Source organism: Leptidea sinapis, chromosome Z (genome assembly GCF_905404315.1).
Source record: "Leptidea sinapis chromosome Z, ilLepSina1.1, whole genome shotgun sequence".
Lineage (NCBI taxonomy): Eukaryota > Metazoa > Arthropoda > Insecta > Lepidoptera > Pieridae > Leptidea > Leptidea sinapis.
In genome coordinates, this window is record NC_066312.1 from 36,002,938 (window position 1) to 36,029,032 (window position 26,095).

At 39.1% G+C, this 26,095-nt stretch overlaps 2 protein-coding genes across 2 annotated transcripts in view; one reads left to right on the forward strand and one right to left on the reverse strand.

Moving 5' to 3' along the window:
- Positions 1–7,230, reverse strand: part of LOC126978574 (probable aconitate hydratase, mitochondrial) — a 29,646-nt gene extending 22,416 nt beyond the window's left edge. The window contains exons 1-6 of the mRNA XM_050827526.1: positions 6,925–7,230; positions 6,545–6,625; positions 6,264–6,407; positions 3,172–3,363; positions 2,902–3,088; positions 2,738–2,824 (exon numbers count right to left, since the gene is read on the reverse strand). Of these exons, the coding sequence (XP_050683483.1) occupies positions 2,738–2,824; positions 2,902–3,088; positions 3,172–3,363; positions 6,264–6,407; positions 6,545–6,625; positions 6,925–6,957 (724 nt within the window). The 5' untranslated portion in view covers positions 6,958–7,230. The remainder of the gene's footprint in view (positions 1–2,737; positions 2,825–2,901; positions 3,089–3,171; positions 3,364–6,263; positions 6,408–6,544; positions 6,626–6,924) is intronic.
- A 2,887-nt stretch (positions 7,231–10,117) lies between these two features.
- Positions 10,118–25,782, forward strand: LOC126978575 (exocyst complex component 6). Its single transcript, XM_050827527.1, has 17 exons — positions 10,118–10,310; positions 10,480–10,629; positions 10,925–11,030; positions 11,328–11,466; positions 13,383–13,563; positions 13,752–13,827; positions 14,210–14,336; positions 14,682–14,815; positions 14,885–15,041; positions 15,116–15,251; positions 15,524–15,609; positions 16,909–17,119; positions 19,345–19,437; positions 22,161–22,275; positions 22,718–22,814; positions 23,850–24,050; positions 25,470–25,782. The coding sequence occupies exons 1-17, from the start codon at positions 10,290–10,292 to the stop codon at positions 25,708–25,710; spliced, it is 2,271 nt and encodes a 756-aa protein (XP_050683484.1). The 5' UTR covers positions 10,118–10,289; the 3' UTR covers positions 25,711–25,782.
- Positions 25,783–26,095: the final 313 nt, after the last annotated feature.

The following is a 26,095-nucleotide window of genomic DNA, read 5'->3' on the forward strand; positions in this document are numbered from 1 at the left end:
CGCATAAAAGCACATTTACCCTAAGACGGAAAACTTGTCCACCGGTCAATCTAGGCTCTGACACTCTTCCGCAATCAACCTGCGTTAAATACCTCGGATGGTATGGAAAGACCATATAAAAACGAAGCGCAACGAAATCAACTTTATATTTAAAAGCCTACTCTGCCTTATCCCTATCTAACAAACTTAGGGTATATTGCTCCATAATAAAACCGATCTGGACATATGGAATCCAACTGTGGTCGACAGCCAGCAAAGCTGCTAAAAGCTAGCTAAAAATAGTATTGGCCGCGTTAGTTCAGCTATTGTAAAATCTCTCAAATTTTCGAAGTAGGTATCCATCTTTCTTGTCTAAACTGAATATAAAAAAAAACAACTGAAAGCGATAAGCGATAATGTTTTGTTTCACTTCTTTTATTATTATTATTATTTATAATAGACTAACCTTTCGCTGATGCGTCTATATCATTTGCCATATCTATCCAAATGTTTGTCCAGTCTATTCTTAAACTGATTAACAGATTTTGATTTAACCACATCCTTGGGCAATCTATTCCATATATGAACGACTCTGTTGGTCAGAAAGTGTTTCAATGGATTTGATGATGCTAATTGATATTCTAGCTTCATATCATGTCCCCTTAGTCTAGGATTGCTCTTCCTTGGAAACATGCTCTCAAAATTTGGGACATTATAATAATTATTTAGTATTTTGTATGTTTCAATTAGATCGCCTCTTTCTCGTCTGCTTTTGAGGGTGCTGAGTCCAAGCTGTGTAAGTCTTTGTTCATATGTAAGATTTTTCAGTTCCCTAGGCAACTTAGTGGCTCGCCTCTGTACCCTTTCCAACAATTCTATATCCTTAACAAAATATGGATTCCAGACCTGAAATGAATACTCCAGTAATGGTCTGATATAAGTTTTATAGATTTTTAGAAATGTTTTCTTGGTAATGTTGAAGAATGCTTTTCTGATTAGGTACAGGATTGAGTTGGCTTTCTTCACAGTAGCCACAATGTGTGCTTCCCATTTGAGATCATTGCTTAAGATCACTCCTAGGTCTTTTTGTGTATCAACCGCTTTTAGTTGCTTATTGTCTAACCAATATGATACTCGGGGATTATTTTTTCCAATATGTAGAACAGTGGTTTTGTTGACATTCAGTGAAAGTAACCATTCCTATGTCCAGTGTTCAATAGCTTTTAAATTTTGTTGTATATCACCCTGTTGATGTATAGGGTTCCCAAAGAACTTGGTGTCATCCGCGAATAATGAAAATGGGAGACTTATAACATTTTGCAAGTCAGTTAAGAATAATGTGAATAATATTGGTCCCAGTACAGAGCCTTGTGGTACACCGCTGCGAACAGGACGATTACTTGACATTTCATTCCCAACCCTCACGCGAAATTTTCGATCATTTAGGAAGTCACTAATCCAGACTAACAGTTTACCACGTATGCCAAGGTGTTCTAATTTATGAAGTAGCCGACTAATTGGAACTCTGTCAAACGCTTTCTCGTAATCCAGATAGATAATATCAGTTGGTTGACGTTTGTCCCAATTTAATATCCACTGTCTAAGACAGCTGAGAAGGTTAGTGACAGTTGATCGCTTCTGTGTAAAACCATGTTGTTCTCGAATAATTATATTTTCTCTTGTTATGAATTCTCTTAAGCTGTCAACTATGATTTTCTCCATAGCTTTACACAATATGCACGTCAAGCTGATTGGTCTGTAGTTTTCAGCATTTAACTTATTGCCTTTTTTGAAAATAGGCGTAACCACTGCTTCTTTCCAGTCTGTTGGGAGTCTTCCCATTGCAAAAGACAGATCCATTATTAAGGTTACTTGGTTAATGATGGCGCTGCATTGTTGGAGCATAATAGCAGGAATATTATCCGGACCACTAGCTGTCGATTCAAAATACAATGTTTTCTAATGATGCCTGTACTCTCTCTATGTTCACATCTGGTAATTTCCCAGGTGGCTCACACACATATGCGTGTTCAAATTGATCAGCAAATATTTCAGCTACCTCTACTGACTTTGTTGTGATTTCAAATGTTTTTGGATTCATAAGAGCTGGCGGTATGTCAACTCTTGTTGATATTTGTTTTCTGACATATGGATAAAAGGCTTTTTCTCCACTATCAGCAATGTTTGATTCAAAATTGATCCTATTTTGACGTGTTAACTGTACTATTTTATTATTTATGGCACGATATTTTTTATAAGATTCATTATCTCGGTCAAGTAAATATATATTCCATTGCTTCTTTTTCCTGTCCGTTAATATACATATCTCCTTAGTCCATGGTAATTTAATTAATTTAATCCATGGTTTGGTTTTACTGTAACCCTTACGACTTTTTATTTTTGGTATAAACTTATCAATAGTAATAGAGATATTTTCTTTGAACATCCTCCATGTATTATCTATAGAGTCATTTTCTGGAATATCAGATGTGAGCAAGTATTTATTAATTGCATCATAATCGCCATATTTGAAAGCTCGTTTATTCGAATTCTTTTACAACTTGACCCACCAGTTGTATCTCAGCCAACAGCCAATTTTAATATCATATAAAAATATCAAACCATGAACGTCCTATGTCAATTCGAAGCACCTATTGCAATAAAACGGCAATATCTTTTACGAGATAGGGATACCCTGAGAAAGTTTGACAAAGTTGAATAGCTTAACAAAAACTTATTATATCATTGTAAGACTGACCAGTAAGTTTAACTCCAATGACCTTGGGACACTTGAGCTCCCAAGGGATGTCCGCCATCACGTCCACAGCATCAGCGCCACCCACTCCTGCGCACAATAAATATTGCGTTATGTCGATTCAATTATCAAATAGTAATAATGTGTTTTGAGTATTCATTTCTTACCAATACACAATCCTCCCAAGCCCCCGCCGTTTGGAGTGTGTGAGTCGGTACCAATCATGAGCAGGCCGGGGAAAGCATAGTTCTCCAGAATGATCTGATGGATAATACCAGAGCCTGGCTTCCAGAATCCAACACCATATTTGGCTCCAGCTGTTTCTAGAAATTTGTATACTTCTTTGTTTAGGTCCTGATAAAAACAAAACAAATGTCAAGATACAATAATTATGCATATACGAAACTATAAAAAGGTGATAGCAATTTGTGTGGTACCTTGGCTCTGGCAAGATCTTTGTCTCCGCCAAGCTGAGCCTCAATCAAATGGTCACAATGGATGGTGGACGGCACCGCCACTCGGGGCAGTCCTGAAGAAATAAACTGCAGCATGGCCATCTGAGCAGTGGCATCCTGCATGGCAACACGATCAGGTCTCAGCCGCAAGTAGCTTGTGCCTCTTTCAATTTCCTGAATAATAAAATATAAATACAGTGTGTTAAAAAAACCGGTACGATAATTGACTCTAATATGAAGTAGAATGCGGAGACACCAATCAAAACCCCTTAGATTAAATGGTATAGTAAAAAGAACATCTCATATTAAAATGGTTTCAAATTTCTTGTGAATAGCATTAGGCCTGTAGCTGTAGCGGCAGCTGAGCGGCCAGCGCGAACGAATCAATCGAAAAAGGTGGGGAAACTCGCCTCGCACCTTGATGTTGTCCTTTGGTCGATGCAGATGCCGCCAATCGCGTAGAATCATCAAGTAGAAAATCAGTTACGCGACAGACCGAATGTGCAAATTTTGCGCTCGCGTCGATTGCGTGATTTTTGATGTTAACTATAGTGTTAGTTATAGTTTGTTAGTTTTTGTGCATCGTGTACTCAAATGAAAAGTATTTTAACATGCTCATGTGTCTCGAGCGCAATAATTGGAACTACGCCGCAGGTTGTAGGGATTACGAACAAATTTATGCACTTGACTTGCAAGAGTGACACGACGATGCTACAACACTGTCGTGAATCGTTGCACTAAAGTCATCGGAGCACAAACTGCGGTTGAGAGATGCTGAGCAAGTGGACATAATAATGAATTAAGTATTTAACCGCAATCGTAAGCACGCCCTTCGAGATAGCATGAATGAAATAGGTGTGGGCGGGGAAAATTAAAATGGCTGCAGGCAGAGGTGTCCAAACTTTTATAATTGGGTACGTTATTACTCTTTATTATTCACTTTTTATAAATGTAATTATTTCCTGTATACCGATATTTATATATAATCACTACTTAATACCAACGTACGCCTTAAAAAACAGTACAGGATTTTTTAAACACCCTGTATAGAAAGATTATAATATTATATAGGATAAGATATTTCACGTTCTTGTACAACACTGAAATATCGTAAAGAACGTTTGTTAGCTATGAATGACAGGTAGCCTAAGACCAACTATTCGGCAAACGGGTTAGTAACAGACTTCAAAAAGAAGGAGGTTATCAATTCGATCGGTAATTTTTTTTATGTATGTACACCGATTACTCTTTTTTAGGAGATTTCATTCAGGTTGATTATATATTATAATTATAATTTAAGTGACATTAAAAAGTAAAAAATAAAAAACTACGTTTAAAAAACCGAACTCAGCAACTGAAAAGTAACAAATAACTAAAAATTTAATTTAATACACCTTTACCTTTAATATTAATAAAATACTATTATTTGTAAGTTCTACATATTGAAAGCTTTGAAGTCGGTGCCAAGCCAAATGTAAGTAGTAAGTACCTACACTCGCCACACGTGACTTTGAGCGGGATAGCTACAGTAAGTAAGCTGTTTATAATATTAAGTTTTATTTTGTTTAGGGTTTGGCACCGACTTAAAACCTATCAATAGGTAGCACATATAAATAATAGCATTTTAATAATATTAAAGGTAAAGAAAGGTGTATTCAATTAAATTTTTACTTATTTGTTTTCAGTTTTTGAAGTCAGTTTTTTTAAACATAGTTTTTTTATATTTAACATTTATTTAAATAACACAGCACTTAAGACAATACACATCCTAATCCCCTCTAAAGACTGGGATAATTTTCTTTAGAAAACAGATGTGGAGGGTAAAATTCCATTCATTTAGGCGAAATGCGAAAAGGCGGTTATTATATTTTTAATTTAGGTGGACTGTATATAGAAGGAGGCTAGTAATTCGCCTGTAGGTCCATACAGATAGATGGAAGACATGCCTTACCTTTACTGACGTGCATGTCGAGGTTAAGCTGTTCTAGCTCTATGATGACGAAACAGTATTAATCACAAGCTTTGCACCAACCACTGTCACTCACTGGTGATTCAATTTTCTTAAAAATAAGGTAGTAAAAAAACCTAAACTAGAAACTAAATCTAAAGAGAGATCCAACATCGGGCTGGATCCCATCAAGTCGTTTGCGATTTTCACGACAACAACACGGGTTGTACCGCCTTTAGAGGTATGATAACTTCTCGACACTGTCTAATGGCCACACGAGAGACGGAGAATTATCATTGATAATAATGACTTATATATATGAGGCCTTATAATGAATCCATTCACAATATTTAAGCACCATAATAATGCTGTATAACATGCCCCAAAAAATATTATTATTTTCACTAATGTTCAAACTCTATTTCAGTAAAAGTAAACAGTAAACTATTTAGAATGTACCTATAACATCAAATTTACAGGGGTCCAAAGTGTTCTCTGCCTTGCTCAATAGACAACCTCGGTTGTGGGGATATGGCTTGTGTTGCATTTTGCATCATTGTCGGTGTTATTGATGCAAAAATCGATCCAACACGCTGTTCCAACTCGGCAACTGTTGGGCAATCGGAAATAAACTCTGTCCTTCACATAACCTTTTTTTTCAACTTTTTTGAAGCCAGTACTTGAGTATAATGACATCCTTGTATTGAGGTGGCAAACATTTATGAATGATAAATAGAAAAACTGTTAAAGTAGACAATTATTAGGTAAAATGGGTCCATATTCCTTTCTGTTTAATAATCTGGTTCCCTGACAGCTTACTAGGGTTGACAAAATTTTTGGCTTTGATAATTAATTATATTTTCTACATTGTATTTTGAAAAATGTTGTATAAGATATACTAGAAAATTTTGTGGAAGTCATCATACCAATTTCAAATAAAAAGTTAGTAAGGCCTTCATTTTATGAACATAGAAAGACTTTCAACATTCATCAGAGAATTTTAAAAGGTAGTAAATCATGATATGGGAATATTTACTGTTATCATAAAACAAACAAGCACTTAATCACACATCAATCATGGGAATACAACCAAAATGCAAATATATTATATACTGGAATCTCTTACCTGCCCTTTCGGATCATCCAGATGAGAATATAGTACTTTCTCGGACAAGGTCATCTCCCGACCTAACCTCTTCTTCACCACTTCTAAATTCCGTGTTAACCTTTCATAAGGCAGTGGAGCTTTGTCGAACTTCGACATTGCCACCTGAAATGTCATAAGTTAGGCAAAAACAAACATTTAAAGACCTCCAATGAGCACAATATTCACTTTTGAAGATTACATAACACACTTTACAAAGCATAAAAAGTGAAAAAATTAAGGTGTAGATGGTCATATAGTACCTGTGCGGCCGCCGCAGTCAACGGTGAGACGCTGAAACATCTTTGCTGGATTTCCAACAGCACCACTTTTGTCCTGCTACCCTGAAAACAAATTCGATGACCCCATTAAAATGGCATTCATCACTGGCTAATTTCAAAGATTCAGAAATCAGAAATAGTTTCTGCTAGCTCTGATGACTTGCTAGGTAACTGAATATTTTAAAAAAATTACGGTAATCCATTGATGTTGACTATGCTAGAGCTTTATTTTGAGTTCTAGATATAACATAAGACATAATAACCTATGTTCCTTATATTATGTCAATTAGTATATTATCTTATTGAAATTGAAATAAAATAGTAATAGTAAATATATTCTGCTGTGCAAAAGAAAATCTTACCTGGCCATGCAAAACTCTCATACAGTGAGCCATGGTTTCGGACACTAATATAATTTTTATAAATTTATTACGGGTTAACAAATTACGTAAATATAGGCAGCATCGATCTTTTCTGCCGCAACTGTATCAGATAATATATCTACTCTAAATTTTAAATTTGTTAGATAACTCCAGACCACTGCTCACTGCTGACTGGTCACAGTTCTCTGTTCTTACTTCTTGCACTGGTCACGATTCACGAACGTCGAACATCAATGATCAAAGATCAAATCACCAACGAATGAATTATGAGATATGAATGAATGAATAATGAATAATGATCTGTACTAAATTCTAAGTTCAGCTTCATCAGAAATTGTCAACGATGACGTCTCAACTCAGAACTTCGGACGTCAAGTTGACAACTGACAAATTCAGAGAAAATATTTGGGGTTATGGAATATTTGGGGTGCAGACTTTACTTGGAATATTCTCAAGTCGTTTCATCTGAGAATATTAACTACAGAAGTAGCGTCGGTAACTTCATTACAAATAGAAAGGACAAGCGATATACAACATAGACTGAGATAGAACGGGACGAAGCCATTGATCTTGCATCTCTATCGCGTAACCCATTTGTTTGCTTGCCCCAATGTCAACTTTGAGGCAAACAAACAAGATCTGTCGTGGCATCGAGCTAGCGAATAGTATTTTTGAGATTTCATTGCTTTCAAACATATTTGGAGTGAGATAAGGATTTCTTACAACTTAAAAATCTTTATATCTGTTGTGTCAGCTAAGGCTGAAAGCTGTGTTTTTCTATTATTAATGTGCTATTTTTATCAAATATACTATATAACTGTATCTGCTATGTTATTATCAAACTCCTAATAGATTATGGGCCCAGCCCGTTCGGTATATCCCTTGCTAACTGCAGAAGAATCAATGGATCATTTTCTGTTTCTCCCATTATATTATTGTAATAAACCCTCAACAGAAATGCATTCATAAATAATATAATATACAACAAATAATAATTGTAATCTTAAAACTTTTTGGGAGCCGTCGTTAGTACAATTGTAAAAATGGAACCCTTATTGTTAATACATTTCGGTTTTGTTTTCATATTATGTCTGTATGTTTTTTATTATTTACTGTACAAATAATTTATATCATCATTATGGCTATATATTATAATCAATATTTTTTTTTAAATCAATAACACCTAATTTACCTAATTTAAATGTAGTTTTACCACTTTAAAACTTTTATTACATGAACTCATGAATTAATCGTATTTTAGGGATAAATCACGGTGTACGGTAAAAAATCATATCTGGTGAATGATTCTGTGTTTTTGCTATGCAAATACGAGTAATTAGCAAATTAGACTTATCTCTTTTTCACTTGCTATAATTGCATTTACTATCCTTCTTTGACGTGTAATCGTAATGTAGTGTACTATTGCAATGTTAAATTATTCATGTGTGCGTTTGTGTATCATTTACAAACACCGAATGTTGTCTAGGTAACCTATCTATACTTTTAAATATCATTGGTGCAGATGCAGTAAAAGCGCTAGAGTTTGCGTAAGTATATGTGAGCCGTGATGGCAAATAAAGAGAAGAACAGTAATACCTACGAGCTTCCTACACAGAGTACACACAGAGATATGACGGCTTCTACGAGTGTGGCCGGTTCAGATCTTCCAGCGATAGAGAAATTAAGTGGAAACAGCAACTACGACAGTTGGAAATTCTATGTTGAGTGCATACTACTACACGATGACTTATGGAAGTACGTGGAAAGTGTTCCAGCTGATGGAGACGTGGTTGTTAAACGGGGTGATCAACGGGCACGCACCAAGATCTGCCTACTGATAGAAGTCGCCTCTACAAGCATGGTAATGTGGTGGTTGACCGATCATAGCGCGAGGCTGTCCTCGTCGAAATCACTATTTGTTTTTTTTTGTATTTGTGTCAATCTTATTATATAGGTATACATAGTTTTTATACTTATTTTAAAAACTTCAAAATGTGAATAGAAATAAGAAATAACACAATATATTTCCTGAACAATAATAGTGTTCTGACTGTACTATAGTTTAATGGGCAATGATAAGTGGTTTTATGAAATTATTTTTGTTACTTTATGGTCCTATAATAAACACATTGTCCACTTACTACACATTGTCAAACATCCTTAAATCATGTTCCTTGTTTTATTATCATCATATCAATCAAAGGAAAACGTACAAATGTCGTTCTAATTTCCTTACTCCATACAAATATACCATTGTAAATTATTAATAATAATAATTTATACTTGCCGTTACCTATGTTATTTTAATAAAATTGAATAAAATAAGGTTTAAAATAAATCATTACCATATAACTTGGGTAAAACTATATCTATGTGTCGGAAGCATTTTGGTTGTCACTGTTTTGCGTTATGTTTATTTTAATTACGAGAAATTTATTGAAAATAGGTGACTATGGAACAAAAATCCATGCTTTTGGAAAGAATATTTCATACAAAATTTATTTGATACGAGCTTGTTACAAATTGAATAGAAAACATTAGGTGAAACTACGGCTTTGGCAACCAGACACACAATACCCAACCATGGCCTTAACTTTTATAAGTTGAAAGGCACCCGTATCTCACACCAAATATGATTCAAAACAATTAAATCACAAAAATACTATTCGCGTGCTCGATGACATGACAGATCTTTGTTTATTTGTCGCAAAGTTGACATTGGGCCTAATAAATAAATGGGTTACGCGATAGAGATGCAAGATCAATAGCTTTGTCCTGTTCTATCTCAGTCTTAGTTATATTATATCGATTGTCCTTTCTATTTGTAATGAAGTAAACGACGTTAATATTCTAAGTTTATTATCAATTTCATTGTGTTTACATCTAGGATCAAACACTGGAAAAGTATCAATAAGATATTATAATTTGACAACTTATTGTTACTTCTCCAGGCTCGAAAGTTACTGCGAGACAGGGGATGACAGTGACACATGAGTAATAAGACAGTGACACTGAAACAAAGTGTCATATTACTAATAGGAATTAAGAAAATCAAAAGAAATATTTACAAAACTCAAAACAAATCATGAAATCAAATCCATTTTAAATTATCATTTCTCAAACTGTAATACGAAGCTTACAATTCTTATTTATTTAGTAGTTAGTAAATTAGTATTTGTCTTTAATTTTTATCGTGATACCGTATATCTATGTATTAATAAATGTTTATATTAATAAATTATTGATTATTTAACGATTCATTATTTTTAATTTAAAAACTAAAAATAAATAATAGATCAAGATCGTACATTAATTTGCAAACTTTAAATTAAAAACATTAAATAATGACTAATGCAACAATTCAGGTCTGTGTTTTATTGTCAATAATTGTTTTTCATTGTATTTGTTAGTTAGTCATAAGTTGCCATCGCTGCTTGTGGGATGTAAATGGATGTTTATATTACGTATAATGATTTTGCTAATACATCTGTCTAAATAAATTCTGTACCTGCATTCTCTTTGTTACATTTTCAGGAAATAGAAGGTATAGATGACTATTGGGGTCCTGCTTTCCGATCAGTGTATGAAGGTGAAGGTGGGCACGAAGCATTCATTAAACAGCTTGATGAACGAATCAAACAACATGACAGGGAGATAGAGAAACTTTGTAACTTTTACTATCAGGTTTGTAAACAATTTACAATAATTATACAAAACTACCACTTACAAGTTCAGCCCACAATAAAACCATGAAAACTACAAATGTATTTATGCTGTTTCCATATGTGTATATTGCCTACAAGAAATGTATCAGATGTACCTACATCCAGTCCATTTAATATACATTTGGCTATGATTTTAATTTCACTGAACATACTATTAAAATGGGATGTAACAACTTTTTATGAATATCCTATTAGAATATAATTATAAATATAATAGTATAGCAAGGGAATATATAATTAATGAATATTTACAGGGTTTCATAGATTCAATTCGTGAATTATTACAAGTCCGTTCCCACGCTGAGGAATTGCATTCAGAAATATCAACTGTTGATGCCAATGTTAAGGAAACTGCTGAGAGTAAGTTACATCTTGATTTTGTTTAGCAAATGTCATTAATTCATGTAAGGGAAGCTCAAACAAGTTTGGTTGACAGGTGGCTCTCTTGAAGTCTGTTAACCATTCTAACCACTCCACTCTCTAATGTGTATTAGCTTTATAACAAAAGTACTGGTTAATTTTATTTTATTTACTTCCACAGCAATTATGTCATATTATGGTAGATTTTATTTATTTTTTAAGCTTAGTTTTCCGCACTTACAAAATCTCACTATATTAATTATGCTGGTCATGATCAAATTAATAATATAATTGCAGGTCTGTGTACTGGCGCCGAACAACTGATTAGAGCTAGACGTGTGGAGCTTAACATTGCTGCAACTATAGAGAAAATGGAATTATGTTTACCGGTGCTTATTACTTATTCAAAACTCAAATCGCAGGTTGAAGCCAAGAGGTTTGTTTGATTGTTGGCTAAAGATGATGACCAATATCTATTATAAAATATACTTTTTTAATCACTTTGGTAATGCCATATATTATGTATGGCTAAAACATAATAGTTGTTTAGCACTGATTTGAAATCACAAGCAGTGGCGTGCATTGGTTTTCTAGCTAGGTAAGCACTGTAGATCTAACTAGTCGTAGAACCGCACTCTAGTAGACATTACTAGGTTTTGAAATCTACATACTGGAGTTGTTTGTGTTTCGCATGTAGTTTCCGTACCATATGGTCAACCTAATATTTTAGTTTGTGTCATTCGAGGAACAAGTATACCTTACCTGCTTTCTTAGTTTATCTCAATAGCCTAACCATGCGTATTTATTTTACAAAAAATATTTGTTATTAAAATTCTAAGATTACACATATTTTCATTTTTACTGCCATCTAGCGGTATACACCCATACTGCAATCACTTACTGTCAAACCTAAAATTTCATGTGTTTATGATAATATTTATACCTTTAATTATTATTGAAAACTCTAAATAAAGTGATATTATTTTGAAATGTTTGTGGCTTCAAAAAATATCACTCAAATCACAAAGGACCATTGTATAAATACTCAAATTATATAATTTGTTTGAACTTATGACCTCAAAATAGCACAGAGCTGTCGGCTTCATAGTTCATATTATTATTTAGCTTTTCTAGATAATATTATTCATTCAATTCACTCACCACTTCTTTTGCCGGTTTTATCGGGCTGTAACTTGTTTTGATTACAATAACATTAGTTAGAGTTAGAGCCGGTCGAATGGTATTTTTTCACCAACACAAATATCTCAAAAATGCTTGAACATTACTCGTAAAAGTACTGGTCTATTAAAAGAAACAAATTTTATTTACTATTGAAACCTGTACCTATATCATAACCGGCACACTAATTTAATTTCTCTATTACTTGTATTTTTAAAACCCAATACCTATTTTAAACACAAATCACATATCAACCTTTTATCACAGTAAAACTTAACATGGGTTACGGATAACGGAGTGAACTATAATAAAAATAAAATACTAATTATTAATCAATGAATATACCTATTTACTCTAATGATTCTCACGAAGACAAAAAAGCGTAATAGCCATTAACTCCTAATATGGAGGGAGTGAGACAGATGTGGGGTAATCGGTTTATCTCGCTACAAGTCGTAAGTAGGCATGCCTACCTAGCCGCCCATACAATGCTAAAATCTTTTAACTGTGACCAATACTTTTCTAAATAAGACTATGAAATACTCGTTGCGTCGTATAGGCATTTTTGGGACTGCCTACCGTACGAATGTAGTATGTATCTAGCATAATGAGATATTGAATGAGTCGGTGTTCAATAGAAGTGTGGTTATAGAATAACGGAAGCAAATTAAACTTAATCAACTTTATTATTAAATATTTTATTTTAATTATATATTGAGTAACTGTTTTTTTTTTATTTTATTTAATACTTTCATAACGAGGTAGGCAATGCCTAAAGGCATATTATATGGAATGCACAACCCTGGTCACAAGACACCTTTTTTGAGTTTGTAAGTATATTACTGATTCTAACTGGTTTGGTTGGATTACTTATAAATAGTTTCTCTTCCTTTTTTGTCCATTTCACAGTGACGTCACTGTGTAATGGACAACCAGTTGCATTCAACTGTTTGTGGTGGAAAATGTGAAGTTCATTAACTTCCTTGTGTGTTGTTTCCAGGATGATAGGACATGTTTAGCTGGAAAAAAACAGCGAACATCTACCTAAAAGGCTGGAAACGCTCTTGTGATTCCTCTGGTGTTCACTCTCACTTACCATCACGTGATCTATACTCGATTGGCCTCCTCTTACATATAAAATTGATTCATGTTCAATTTGATCACTTGACTCAGGTACTACCCAGCTCTCAAGACCCTGGAGCAAGTGGAGAACGTTCTGTTGCCGCGTGTGACGCCCTACAAGTGGTGCGCTCACATCGCCACTGACATTCCGCGTCTCAGGCAGGACATTCAGGATGCCTCCATGGCGGATCTCAGGGATTTCTTGGAGAATGTCCGCAAGCTAAGTCCGCAGGTATGTTAACTTCTGTATGAAGCTCATAATATAAGATCTTGATTGGTTGTATGTTAATGTGTTGAACATTTTACTCTCCAATGAGCTCGGCTTTTGTTGAATTATTGACAAGTTCCATTGTATTTTGTCTTGGACTATGAAAATGTCTCAAATGAACTAGATCCTTTATGTTTTTATAATTATTGTAGGTTGGTGCTATGGCTATGAAGCAAACACAAGAAATGCTGAACAGAAGTTTAGCCAATATAGTTAAAAACAAGAAAGGTAAAAACCAATATTTTTTTACTAATATCACTAATTACCAAATAATATGATATATTAAAAAATATCTATTTTTGGCATTTCATAATATATTTTAATTATTAGATAACTATATATCATAGTATATAAACCTACCCAATTACGATGTTATTAAAGATAGCAGTAGCTACTTTCCAGTGTGTTAATCCATAGATCTATGACTTCAATAGATAAGAACATAAAAATTTATTTGAATTACATTATTCATTAATAAAAGATAGACCAAAATTTATTTGTAATTGAACTACTGGTCAAAGGCAATCCAATAAAATTCTATATTCAACAACACTTTCTAACTCCAATATTTTGTTGGCGATATCATTTGCCGCGGAATGGCATGTTGCAGACGGGGGCCGGGGGCAGGCAGAGGCCGGGCCGGCTCCGTACGAGGTGGTGGACTTCAGCCCGCTGTACCGCTGCCTGCACATCCACACCGTGCTGGGGGCCAGCGCGCACTTCGTCGACTACTACCGGTCAGTACCACCTGCTGCTCATCATAAGGGGCCATCTATAAATTATGTCGCACACATCAATCATTTCATGATTTTTCATCTTCTCCTCACCCTTGTCACATTTGTGAGACAACTTTCTACTGTCAAACAGATCACGAAATACGGTACTTATAAACTACCAGAAAAAACATACCATAAAATGAGCATGTCGTTCTAAGAACTAAATAATGTACAAGTGTGTTGCCACGTCAAATCACTCAATCAGAAAAAATTCAACAAATTGCCATGACGCAGAAATAAGGTCGGCGGTAAGTTAACGACACCATGTGTTATGTAATCGTATTCAAATGAGATCTGTTCCTGCAGTGCGCAGCGCAGGCAGCAGGCGCGGCTGGTGATCATCCCGACGGCCAACCTGCACGACTCCATCCAGAGCATGAAGAACTATCTCAACGCCATCCTGGGCTTCTTCATACTCGAGGAACATCTCATCACCACCGGTAAAGTGGTATATTATGTTGTTTACGTTTGTGTGTTGGGCCACGATAAAGTCCGGATACTGTATGTAGGTGGCGGGCTGGTCTCCAAGGAGTGGGTGCTGGAGACGTGGAGCGGCGCGGTGTCGGGCGCGGCCCAGAGCCTGCGTTCGGCCACGGCGCTGCTCACCGACCCCACGCTCATGCTGGCGCTCAAGCACAACATCCTACTGCTCATGCACACGCTCAAGTACGTGCCGCTCTCGCCGGGCTCTTGTTCAACTGATCAGAGTGGACTGTGGACTGACCGCGCCCGATGTCCAGGTGCTACGGGCTGCCGGCCGACCCGCTGCCGCTGCTGCTGCAGGAGATGGCGGAGCACTACACTGAGGTGCTGATGCAGCGCTGGGTCACCGTGTTCCGCGACATCCTCGACAACGCTACTTTCCTTCCGATTGAGGTACAACATTGTAAAAGTTTTATTGTATTCCTCTACTTTAATCTGTCATTATACAGCCACGATCAGTAATATAAGCATATACTTTATTGAGTGTTTGAAATTTTACCGTGGTGGCTGTATGGATGTACATTTGCCTTGTGATATTTGATGTTTAATTTTGTTTTATTTGAAATTACCAAGAAGTAGAAAGAATATTGTATGCGAGACGTTGTAATAAATTGAACTGTTGCATAAAATAAATTTGTTTTAATATTCATCATGCAACGCGACAGGTGGAGAACCAAGAGCAGTACGACGGAGTGATGGACACGTTCCCGTACGACGGGGATGAGCTCGAAACTCAACCATTCCCAAGAAAGTGAGTTTGGCGATGTCTTATATCTGATTTGTGTTAAGTACATCATAACATTGTAACTAATTGTGTTACTATTAAATTGATGAAAACATTAATAGGTATTCTGAAGTGATTGTAAAATCAAATGAGATTAGGTGATAAGAGAACTTGCAGTATGAATTGCTGTAAAAGCTTTAATAATTACTCTTAATAAAATATAAAATTAATAATTATGAATAATAACTAACTAATAATAATAACCTGAACATAGTTACATTGAAAGTAGCGGTATTAATTGAGTATTACTTATTATATTGTAGATGAACCTTCTTTTTTTGTAATTTCGTTAAGCTTTAATATCAATGCTAATAATCATATTTTATAAGGTGTCCACAAGGAATAAATCAGATATCAGTAGACTTGCCAGATTTCGATATATTCAATACGTCACCAAACGCGTTAAGAGGTACATTGACGAGACGTTGGATGAGTGTGTGTTCTCTTGATTGCTAAATACTTGAATACTATAATATCCATTCAATTTGTCTTCGTGTATTTATATCTATATACTTTTATTGTATTACTTTTTGATCTTTTTTTTGTTTTTTTGTTAATTATTTGTAACACGCTTATAGTCTCTTATATGCGAAAACTATAAATGGTTAATAGATGTACATTTTTTGTAACCTATTTATGTCATGTAATACTGTTTGTTTTCCTAATAAAATAAAATAAATAAAATAACGGTAACGAGGGACGGGTGGTTTTTTTTCCTAAAATATGATCGAGAGAGGTGATGGGTGGCCCATGCATCATGCTCGTGAACGGGCGATGCTTGTGATGGCTGGATGATCCGTTCAGGCTTTAAAAGTATTTTTCTTTATAATCTTTTATATTTTATAAATCCGCTCCCAAAATACCTTTATTTATTTACGGTATTTGTGGATGATGCGTCTACTGTACTTAACTGTTTTGTATTAATTTCCATTTATTATTTTGACTTAGGTACTCGTGTAAGGTATTGCCTATTTGATGTTTGAGTATTTTTATTGCATCACTTTACATATATTGTAATTGAAATTATTTGTAAATCAATGAAAATGTAAATGTTGATTTAAAAGAGCGACAATGAGTTTTACATCTTCTCATTAGCTCAACCTTTAACGAAGTGGTGGTAAATTCAATTAGAAATATTTTTTTTCACGTTCATAAGTGTCATTTTGTGACCTACATAAATGAAGTGACTAACTTGATAAAGATGTAGGTGCCGCATTAAAGCACGTTAGGCGTGTGATAATGATGGCGGTGTGTGTGCGTGCGCAGGTTTCCGTTCTCGGGCGTGGTGCCGTGCGTGTACGTACAGGTGAAGGAGTTCATCTACGCGTGGCTGAAGCACGCGGCGGACGCGGGGCCGGGCTCGCCGCGCCGCGCGGCCGCCGCACGCCGCGCCGCCTCGCTGCTGCTCACGCGCTCCTTCGCCGGCTGTCTCTCTGCGCTCTTCTCACGCGCGCTGCCGCTGCCGCGTCTGCAGCAGGTACACGCACCACTCACACATTGGTCCAGAGTTCATCTACGCGTGGCTGAAGCACGCGGCGGACGCGGGGCCGGGCTCGCCGCGCCGCGCGGCCGCCGCACGCCGCGCCGCCTCGCTGCTGCTCACGCGCTCCTTCGCCGGCTGTCTCTCTGCGCTCTTCTCACGCGCGCTGCCGCTGCCGCGTCTGCAGCAGGTACACGCACCACTCACACATTGGTCCAGAGTTCATCTACGCGTGGCTGAAGCACGCGGCGGACGCGGGGCCGGGCTCGCCGCGCCGCGCGGCCGCCGCACGCCGCGCCGCCTCGCTGCTGCTCACGCGCTCCTTCGCCGGCTGTCTCTCTGCGCTCTTCTCACGCGCGCTGCCGCTGCCGCGTCTGCAGCAGGTACACGCACCACTCACACATTGGTCCAGAGTTCATCTACGCGTGGCTGAAGCACGCGGCGGACGCGGGGCCGGGCTCGCCGCGCCGCGCGGCCGCCGCACGCCGCGCCGCCTCGCTGCTGCTCACGCGCTCCTTCGCCGGCTGTCTCTCTGCGCTCTTCTCACGCGCGCTGCCGCTGCCGCGTCTGCAGCAGGTACACGCACCACTCACACATTGGTCCAGAGTTCATCTACGCGTGGCTGAAGCACGCGGCGGACGCGGGGCCGGGCTCGCCGCGCCGCGCGGCCGCCGCACGCCGCGCCGCCTCGCTGCTGCTCACGCGCTCCTTCGCCGGCTGTCTCTCTGCGCTCTTCTCACGCGCGCTGCCGCTGCCGCGTCTGCAGCAGGTACACGCACCACTCACACATTGGTCCAGAGTTCATCTACGCGTGGCTGAAGCACGCGGCGGACGCGGGGCCGGGCTCGCCGCGCCGCGCGGCCGCCGCACGCCGCGCCGCCTCGCTGCTGCTCACGCGCTCCTTCGCCGGCTGTCTCTCTGCGCTCTTCTCACGCGCGCTGCCGCTGCCGCGTCTGCAGCAGGTACACGCACCACTCACACATTGGTCCAGAGTTCATCTACGCGTGGCTGAAGCACGCGGCGGACGCGGGGCCGGGCTCGCCGCGCCGCGCGGCCGCCGCACGCCGCGCCGCCTCGCTGCTGCTCACGCGCTCCTTCGCCGGCTGTCTCTCTGCGCTCTTCTCACGCGCGCTGCCGCTGCCGCGTCTGCAGCAGGTACACGCACCACTCACACATTGGTCCAGAGTTCATCTACGCGTGGCTGAAGCACGCGGCGGACGCGGGGCCGGGCTCGCCGCGCCGCGCGGCCGCCGCACGCCGCGCCGCCTCGCTGCTGCTCACGCGCTCCTTCGCCGGCTGTCTCTCTGCGCTCTTCTCACGCGCGCTGCCGCTGCCGCGTCTGCAGCAGGTACACGCACCACTCACACATTGGTCCAGAGTTCATCTACGCGTGGCTGAAGCACGCGGCGGACGCGGGGCCGGGCTCGCCGCGCCGCGCGGCCGCCGCACGCCGCGCCGCCTCGCTGCTGCTCACGCGCTCCTTCGCCGGCTGTCTCTCTGCGCTCTTCTCACGCGCGCTGCCGCTGCCGCGTCTGCAGCAGGTACACGCACCACTCACACATTGGTCCAGAGTTCATCTACGCGTGGCTGAAGCACGCGGCGGACGCGGGGCCGGGCTCGCCGCGCCGCGCGGCCGCCGCACGCCGCGCCGCCTCGCTGCTGCTCACGCGCTCCTTCGCCGGCTGTCTCTCTGCGCTCTTCTCACGCGCGCTGCCGCTGCCGCGTCTGCAGCAGGTACACGCACCACTCACACATTGGTCCAGAGTTCATCTACGCGTGGCTGAAGCACGCGGCGGACGCGGGGCCGGGCTCGCCGCGCCGCGCGGCCGCCGCACGCCGCGCCGCCTCGCTGCTGCTCACGCGCTCCTTCGCCGGCTGTCTCTCTGCGCTCTTCTCACGCGCGCTGCCGCTGCCGCGTCTGCAGCAGGTACACGCACCACTCACACATTGGTCCAGAGTTCATCTACGCGTGGCTGAAGCACGCGGCGGACGCGGGGCCGGGCTCGCCGCGCCGCGCGGCCGCCGCACGCCGCGCCGCCTCGCTGCTGCTCACGCGCTCCTTCGCCGGCTGTCTCTCTGCGCTCTTCTCACGCGCGCTGCCGCTGCCGCGTCTGCAGCAGGTACACGCACCACTCACACATTGGTTGGATAGACTTATCCATTTTCTTCCATTTTACCCCCAAAAACAAAACAAAATATAAGAAATATTCGTGTTGTTGCAGATCATTGTGGACACGCAGTATCTGGAGGAGGCGACGTCCTACCTGTACGAGTTCATCAGCAACATCACCGGCTCCGACGTGGTCGCTCAGCAGGTACTTGCTGGCAGTAACGCTGACATACGTGTAGCACTCGGGGACTGCCGCGGTGAAGCTATTACATAGCATTTTTTATTAACCTATGCAATTATACTACTTTATCTACTTTTTTACTTTTTTAAAATTGATAAAAGAGCCGACAATAATCAAACCATATTATTAATACCTCTGTATTAATCCCTATCCAATTATTATCCCACACTAAATCTTTATGATTTATATACAGCCTATGTGTTATTCTGATTCAAATTCAAATATTTTTATTCAACATAGGATTTAAAATCACTTATTGAACGTCAAAATCTACCACCCATTCAAAAGAGACTGCCTCAGACCTGAGAAGAATAAGAGAAGAAGGGCGCAAGAAACTCAGCGGGCTTTTTTTTTTAATATAAAATATGGATTACAATGTAATATCGTACAATAAACATTTATAATTAAAGAGCCTGAGGGTGTTCGCTTTATTCCCAGTCCGTGGTGTCATTAAGAAAATCGTTTATGCTATAATAACCTTTCCCACACAAACGTTTTTTAACAACTCTTTTAAATTTCGTAACACATTTGTTTTGTACATTTTCTGGGATCATATTGTAGAAGCATATACATCGCCCAACAAAAGACTTACTAACTCGACCCAACCGAGTAGTAGGCATAACAAGTTTATGTTTGTTCCTCGTACATCGCCCAACAAAAGACTTACTAACTCGACCCAACCGAGTAGTAGGCATAACAAGTTTATGTTTGTTCCTCGTGTTAACATTATGAATGTCACAGTTTCTAGAAAATTCCTCAATGTGCTTATGAACATACAAAACATATCGAAAATGTATTGAGTAGCAACAGTCAAAATGATTATTTCTTTAAATTTTTCTCTTAATGATTCTTTAGGACCTAGGTTACAAATCGCGCGAATAGCCCTCTTCTGCAGCACAAAGATAGTATTAATATCGGCCGCACTGCCCCATAACAATATACCATAGGACATACTATGAAAATAACTAAAGTATACTAATCTCGCCGTATCTATGTCAGTTAGCCGTCTAATTTTCTTAACCGCATATGCTGCAGAACTAAGCCTATTCGCCAATCCTTCAATATGGGGGCCCCACTGCAAGTTAGAATCAAGAGTAATGCCAAGAAATATAGCAGATTCCACTGGTTTTACCACCTCTCCATTTAATAAAATATTCGCATCTACATTTTTGACATTTGGCGCGGTGAATTTAATATATTTTGTTTTATGATTATTTAACAATAAGTTATTGGCGCTAAACCAGTACACGATGTCAGATAGAGCATTGTTTACTTCGTCATACAAAACTTGGCTTCTTTTCACTTTGAATATAAGTGAAGCGTCATCCCCAAACAATACCACCTTCTGTTTTTTTTCTACAAGGTTAGGTAGATCATTTATATAAATTAGGAAGAGGAAGGGTCCAAGAATCGACCCTTGTGGTACCCCTGTACCGAGAGGAGTCCCAGGAGATCTCCTGCCATTCACCTCGACCCTCTGAATCCTATTATTTAAATATGAGATCAGAAGATCGAGTGCAGATGCTCTTACACACAACACAACACAATCAAAAGCCTTAGATAAATCACAGAAGATACCAAGTGCATTCTGTGATTCCTCCCAGGCCTCAAAAATATTCCTGATAAGTTCAACACCTGCATCCGTAGTCAAGCGTCCCCTAGTAAAGCCAAATTGCTTTATATGAAGTAACTTATAAGTGTTAAAGTGAGTAAGCATTTGGCTTAAAAGAATTTTTTCAAAAATTTTACTAAGGGTCGGCAACACCGAAACAGGGCGATAGTTATTCGGGTCAGAAGTGAGTCTCGATTTAAATATTGGTGTAATTTTACTATACTTCAGAAGGTCAGGAAACACGCCATGTTCAATACAGCTATTAAAAACTAGTGCTAGATATGGTGCTATGACGTCAATAACAGAACTTATTATTTTTACAGATATGCCCCATATATCAGCAGTTTTTTTCATTTCTAAGGATCTGAAAGTTTTAATTATTTCTGCTGGGCTAACAACACTGAATTTGAAATATTGTTTACATTCCTTAACATTTTCCAAAAGAAGTGACTCGGCAACACTGGTGGAGGAGACAAGGGTGCTTGAGATGGAAACTGGAATGTCAGAAAAAAATTTCTCAAAAGCAGATTGATGTATAAAGTATATTATTGTAAAGTTTCATTAAAATCCGTTCAATAGTTTTTGCGTGAAGAAGTAACAAATACACACACACACTTACAAACTTTCCCATTTATAATATTATAGTAGGATAGTAGGATTTAAATCCATTATATCCATTATAACATAATTTTTCAGTATTATCATGTGATCTACTTTGTCCAAAGCTTCTCTGTAGTCTGAATTGAAAAAGAAAGTTGGAATAGGTAAATTAGAAGACTGGTTTCAGTCTAGTAGCACTTTACAAAATCATGTGATTTCACAGTAACCATTTAACACGAGCAGTTGTATCGCTTGTTATAATCGAACTGAATGTTCTGCAGGAACGCTCAGTCACCGAATGAATAAATCAATCAAGTGCGCCTCTACATACACCCTTGAGGATTATTCTTGTATATCATGCTCGACCTTAGTGTGACAAGGTTCTAGAGTCCTCGTACCCGCTGGTTACCAATTTAATGATTCGCGAACGTTTGACGTGACCTTCGCGATTATATAATCAACTTTTTTTATACAGACAGCGGGGAGCATGTTCCAAACGGCACGAGACGACGCCGAGAAGCAGATTTGTGAGAACTTGGAGAAGAAAATTGACGAATTTCTCGACCTTGAGAACTATGACTGGCTACTTGGTTAGCATATACATATTTAATACTTATGATTATTATTCTTAGCCTTAAGTTGATTGGAACCAGTGGGATATTTGGAAGCCATTTTGTTTTCAAATTTTATTTGTTTATTAATCCTAGAAGTGAGGGTTATCACTTTAAAAACAACAAATTGTTTAGCCATTTTGGTTTTTCCCTGATGGTATATAAATTTCAATAACGGAATCAGTCGTGTGTCACTTTGCGCACTTTAACCGCATTAAATTATCAATTTAGTAGTTTATGAGTTGAAGCGAACAGACACACTGGCAGACGCTGCGGGAGATCCAATCAAAGACAAAAATGTGGGCGGCGGTTATCACTTAACATCAGGTACGCTCGTTCGTCCTCTGTTCTATAAAAAAAGCGTGGTAACAGAAGTCCTATCGTTAAAGCATTAACTTGAGTGACGGTGGTCTGTGCGCAGTGGAGCCGAGCGGGCAGGCGTCCTCGTTCGTCACCGACATGCTGAGCTACCTCACCGGTGTGCTCGCCTCGCTGGACAAGCTGCCGCAGAGAGCGAGGTACGTGCAGCTGCAGCTCTAACTTCCGCATCTCTCTCAAATTGTTAATGAGCTCATTAACTCTCATAGATTAGCAAGAGCGACATCTCGAGTCAATTTCCTAATATGCAAATATTGGGGTTGAGCAGGTTATTTTATTGTAAAGTAGATCCTGTAGATGAAGCCACAACCTGAGAGTTGAACAAAGCATGCAAGATATTATCAAGATACTTCACTCGAACGGTTGGCTCAGTTGGAAAGAGCGCTCAACGGAACGCGAGACGTCGCGGGTTCGGGTCCCGCATCAATCACTAAATTTTGTTTTAGTTTTATTTGTGTAATAAAAAATTGATGTTTTTCGATTCTCTTCACCCGAAATGTACACAATATTTCATACAAATAGCTTTAGCCGTTGCGGAGAAGAATTATATATATATTTACTGACTGCGTAGACCGAGCTTTGTGACCCGGCGCCGAGTTTTGCTGGAAGGACCATTCTTGGTTATTGAACATGGTATTGTTTAGCTGCTTCACTACCTTTTCTAGTTCTGGCTCTGTCACTCCTTCATAACTAACACCCAACAAAAACCATCACTGAAGTCGGATAGTGCCTACGTTGCACTCAGTTGACTAATTGGAAAGCTTCCTTAAAGCTTTGAGCATAACTACGGTCATTATGTTTGTTATAATGTTGCTCAATTGTAAAAAACTCTCTAAATACTTTGTGCAATGCAATCACAGCGATTCGGTTCAAAATAAGAAAACTCAATAAACAATCATATAAAAATGACAGATTCCAAATTCATACGTAATATCTTGTTTAGTTTTAATTGTAACAGTATTTATGGCCAGAGTAAGTATAATTTTTGTTCATAGTCTGGGCCCAATAATAAGTCCATGGGCCCCAGTATCAACACTATCGGTTTAAATTTCGAACGCAACTCGATCAAGGCAGATGGCGATATCGGTTATGTTAATGTAGGTGTATCAGTACTTACGAATGACATACGACTGCCGGGATGTAATTATCATAGCTGTCCATTGTTCCGATGACAGAGTGGCCGCGGTGAAGGCGGCCACCAAGCGCATAGCGACCCGACTGCGGAACCTGCTGCTGGACCCCAACGTGAAGCAGATCTCGGCGGGCGCGCTGCACCAGCTCGACCTGGACGTCATACAGTGCGAGCAGCTGGCCGCCAGCGAGCCCGTCGTCGGGCTGCGAGAGGGAGAGCTGCTGCAGCACTTCGCCAGTCTGAGGTCGGTGGCATCCCGACCTGCTGCGACTATATTATTAGCTTTTTAGAGCGTCCTGCGGGCCTACCATGAATTCTTATTGCGATTCAATTGACAACCTAAAATGTACTACTTTTTTGCTATTCCGTACCACGACGTGATTAGAGCAATCTAATTTAGGTTGACATCAAATCAACTGATTAAATCGCAATGATGTCAATTGAATGTCAATTAAATCGCAAACTGATTTAGTTCGTTCATTCATTCGTACCATGAGGTAATATTTCAACCTAAACTGGATAGCTTATGTGTCAAAGTGAGCGATTCGAAAAAAGTTGGTACTTCCTTAGAGGAAAGTGAATCGTAACTTTAAAAAATAGTGAAAATACACAGAAAAGGAAAATTTTATTGATGAAAGATGAGATGAGAATAATTTATTGGACTTTTTTGTAAAACAAATTACTGAAAATACTAAAGATGAGGCAGTAAGGGCCCGGGCTATAGCCTGTTTGCAAGAACGAATTTAAAATAAAGTACTCTGTGCTCCTGTCAAATCAAATATCAATGGAGGTGCGTTCATAACTCGTTATTTTTACAAAAACAACTAAGCAAACATTTAATTTGTAATTCAAAGAACTATATTTATATTACGGTTTATTATTGGTTTATAATTAGACGCTATAAAGCGCAATTTCAAATAAAATTTTTAGTATTTTCTATGCAAAAGAACCGCTAAAATCATATCATTTTAGGTTTGAAACGCAACGCACATGGTTCGAGTAAGAGAGACAAAGTTATGCAACGACTGTAGAGCGTCATCTCTTTCTCACAACGCGGACCGCAGACAAATTTATTTCGTTCATTCTTCATAAGCGATCCAAACGCCATTCAGTAAAAGACACTTTATGGTACGAATTTTAGTGATCCAGTTTAGGTACCTAAACTGAAAGCATCGGAATCGCATCGCTTATTAAAAGTTGATGTTAGGCCATTTGGGCTGCTTCGTCACTCGATGTGTACAATGTATCAAGTGTTACTTTGACTCGCAAGTTTATGTCCACTTAAGTTAATACTTTATGAAAGAAGAAAGAAAATGTTTATTTTGAAACGTATAAGTGTAGAACTTCCATAAATAAATACAAAAGATGTAAAATAAACTTATGGTAGAGACAAACAGTAAACAAACAAATACAAAAAACTGAAACATTTATACTACATGATTGAAAAATGGTCCCATCTCAACACGTTTGCTGGTTTGAAAACTAACTGCACCGATAAATATATTATTATATAAAGCTAAACTTTTTTTAAGTAACAAACTAAAAAGTTACGTGAAATATACATAATTTAAGCTATTTTTTGGCCAGTATTTTAACAGTTTCGATGTTCTCCGCTTCAGTCAGTCTGGACAGGCAGCGCTACTCATGTTATATCTTTTTTTAGACAACTGCTGGATTTGATTACGGGCTGGGACTGGAGCTCGTATCTCCACGACATCGGCATGCAGGGGGCCAAGTACGAGTTGGTGTCTCCGAGAGACGCGGCCACCTTGCTAGAGAAGCTCAAGGAAGCCGAGCAGAAGTCGTCCGTGTTCTCCGTGCTCAAGAAGAACGAGCGAGACAGGCGCAAGTTACTGGACACCGTGCTCAAACAACTCAAGCAGTTGCAAAACCAAGATGGCTAATCATTTATTTTACTTTACATAACTGTCTCGTAATCTAAACAAATACTATTTATATGAAATATTTATGTACTATGTTTTTGTTTTATTTGGTGATGTTGTTGAGGTATAACTGTTTTGTGCATTTGCTTTTAATGTGTGACTGTATTGATATCTTGAGATGTTGACTCGCCAAACTGGCACGAGACTGTTTGTTTTATTTTGGTATCTCTCCAAGCGAGGTGTTACTTGTAAACCTATAATAACTTCTGTCATTTAATATTTTATCCATCCCTGACCAATGAAATGTATTGATTTTTTAGATTATAGACCTATTCAGCCTGCATCTAAATGTTTTGAATCTATTAATTTGCAAAGCAGTCCCTTAGGAATTAAGAGTAAGGACACT

Excerpts from the sequence above, each read along its gene's own strand:
- LOC126978575 (XM_050827527.1), top strand. The coding sequence starts at position 10,290 with ATGACTAATGCAACAATTCAG. Across the intron at positions 10,311-10,479 it reads TGACTAATGCAACAATTCAG|GAAATAGAAGGTATAGATGA; the intron begins GTCTGTGTTTTA and ends TTACATTTTCAG. Across the intron at positions 14,337-14,681 it reads CACTTCGTCGACTACTACCG|TGCGCAGCGCAGGCAGCAGG; the intron begins GTCAGTACCACC and ends CTGTTCCTGCAG.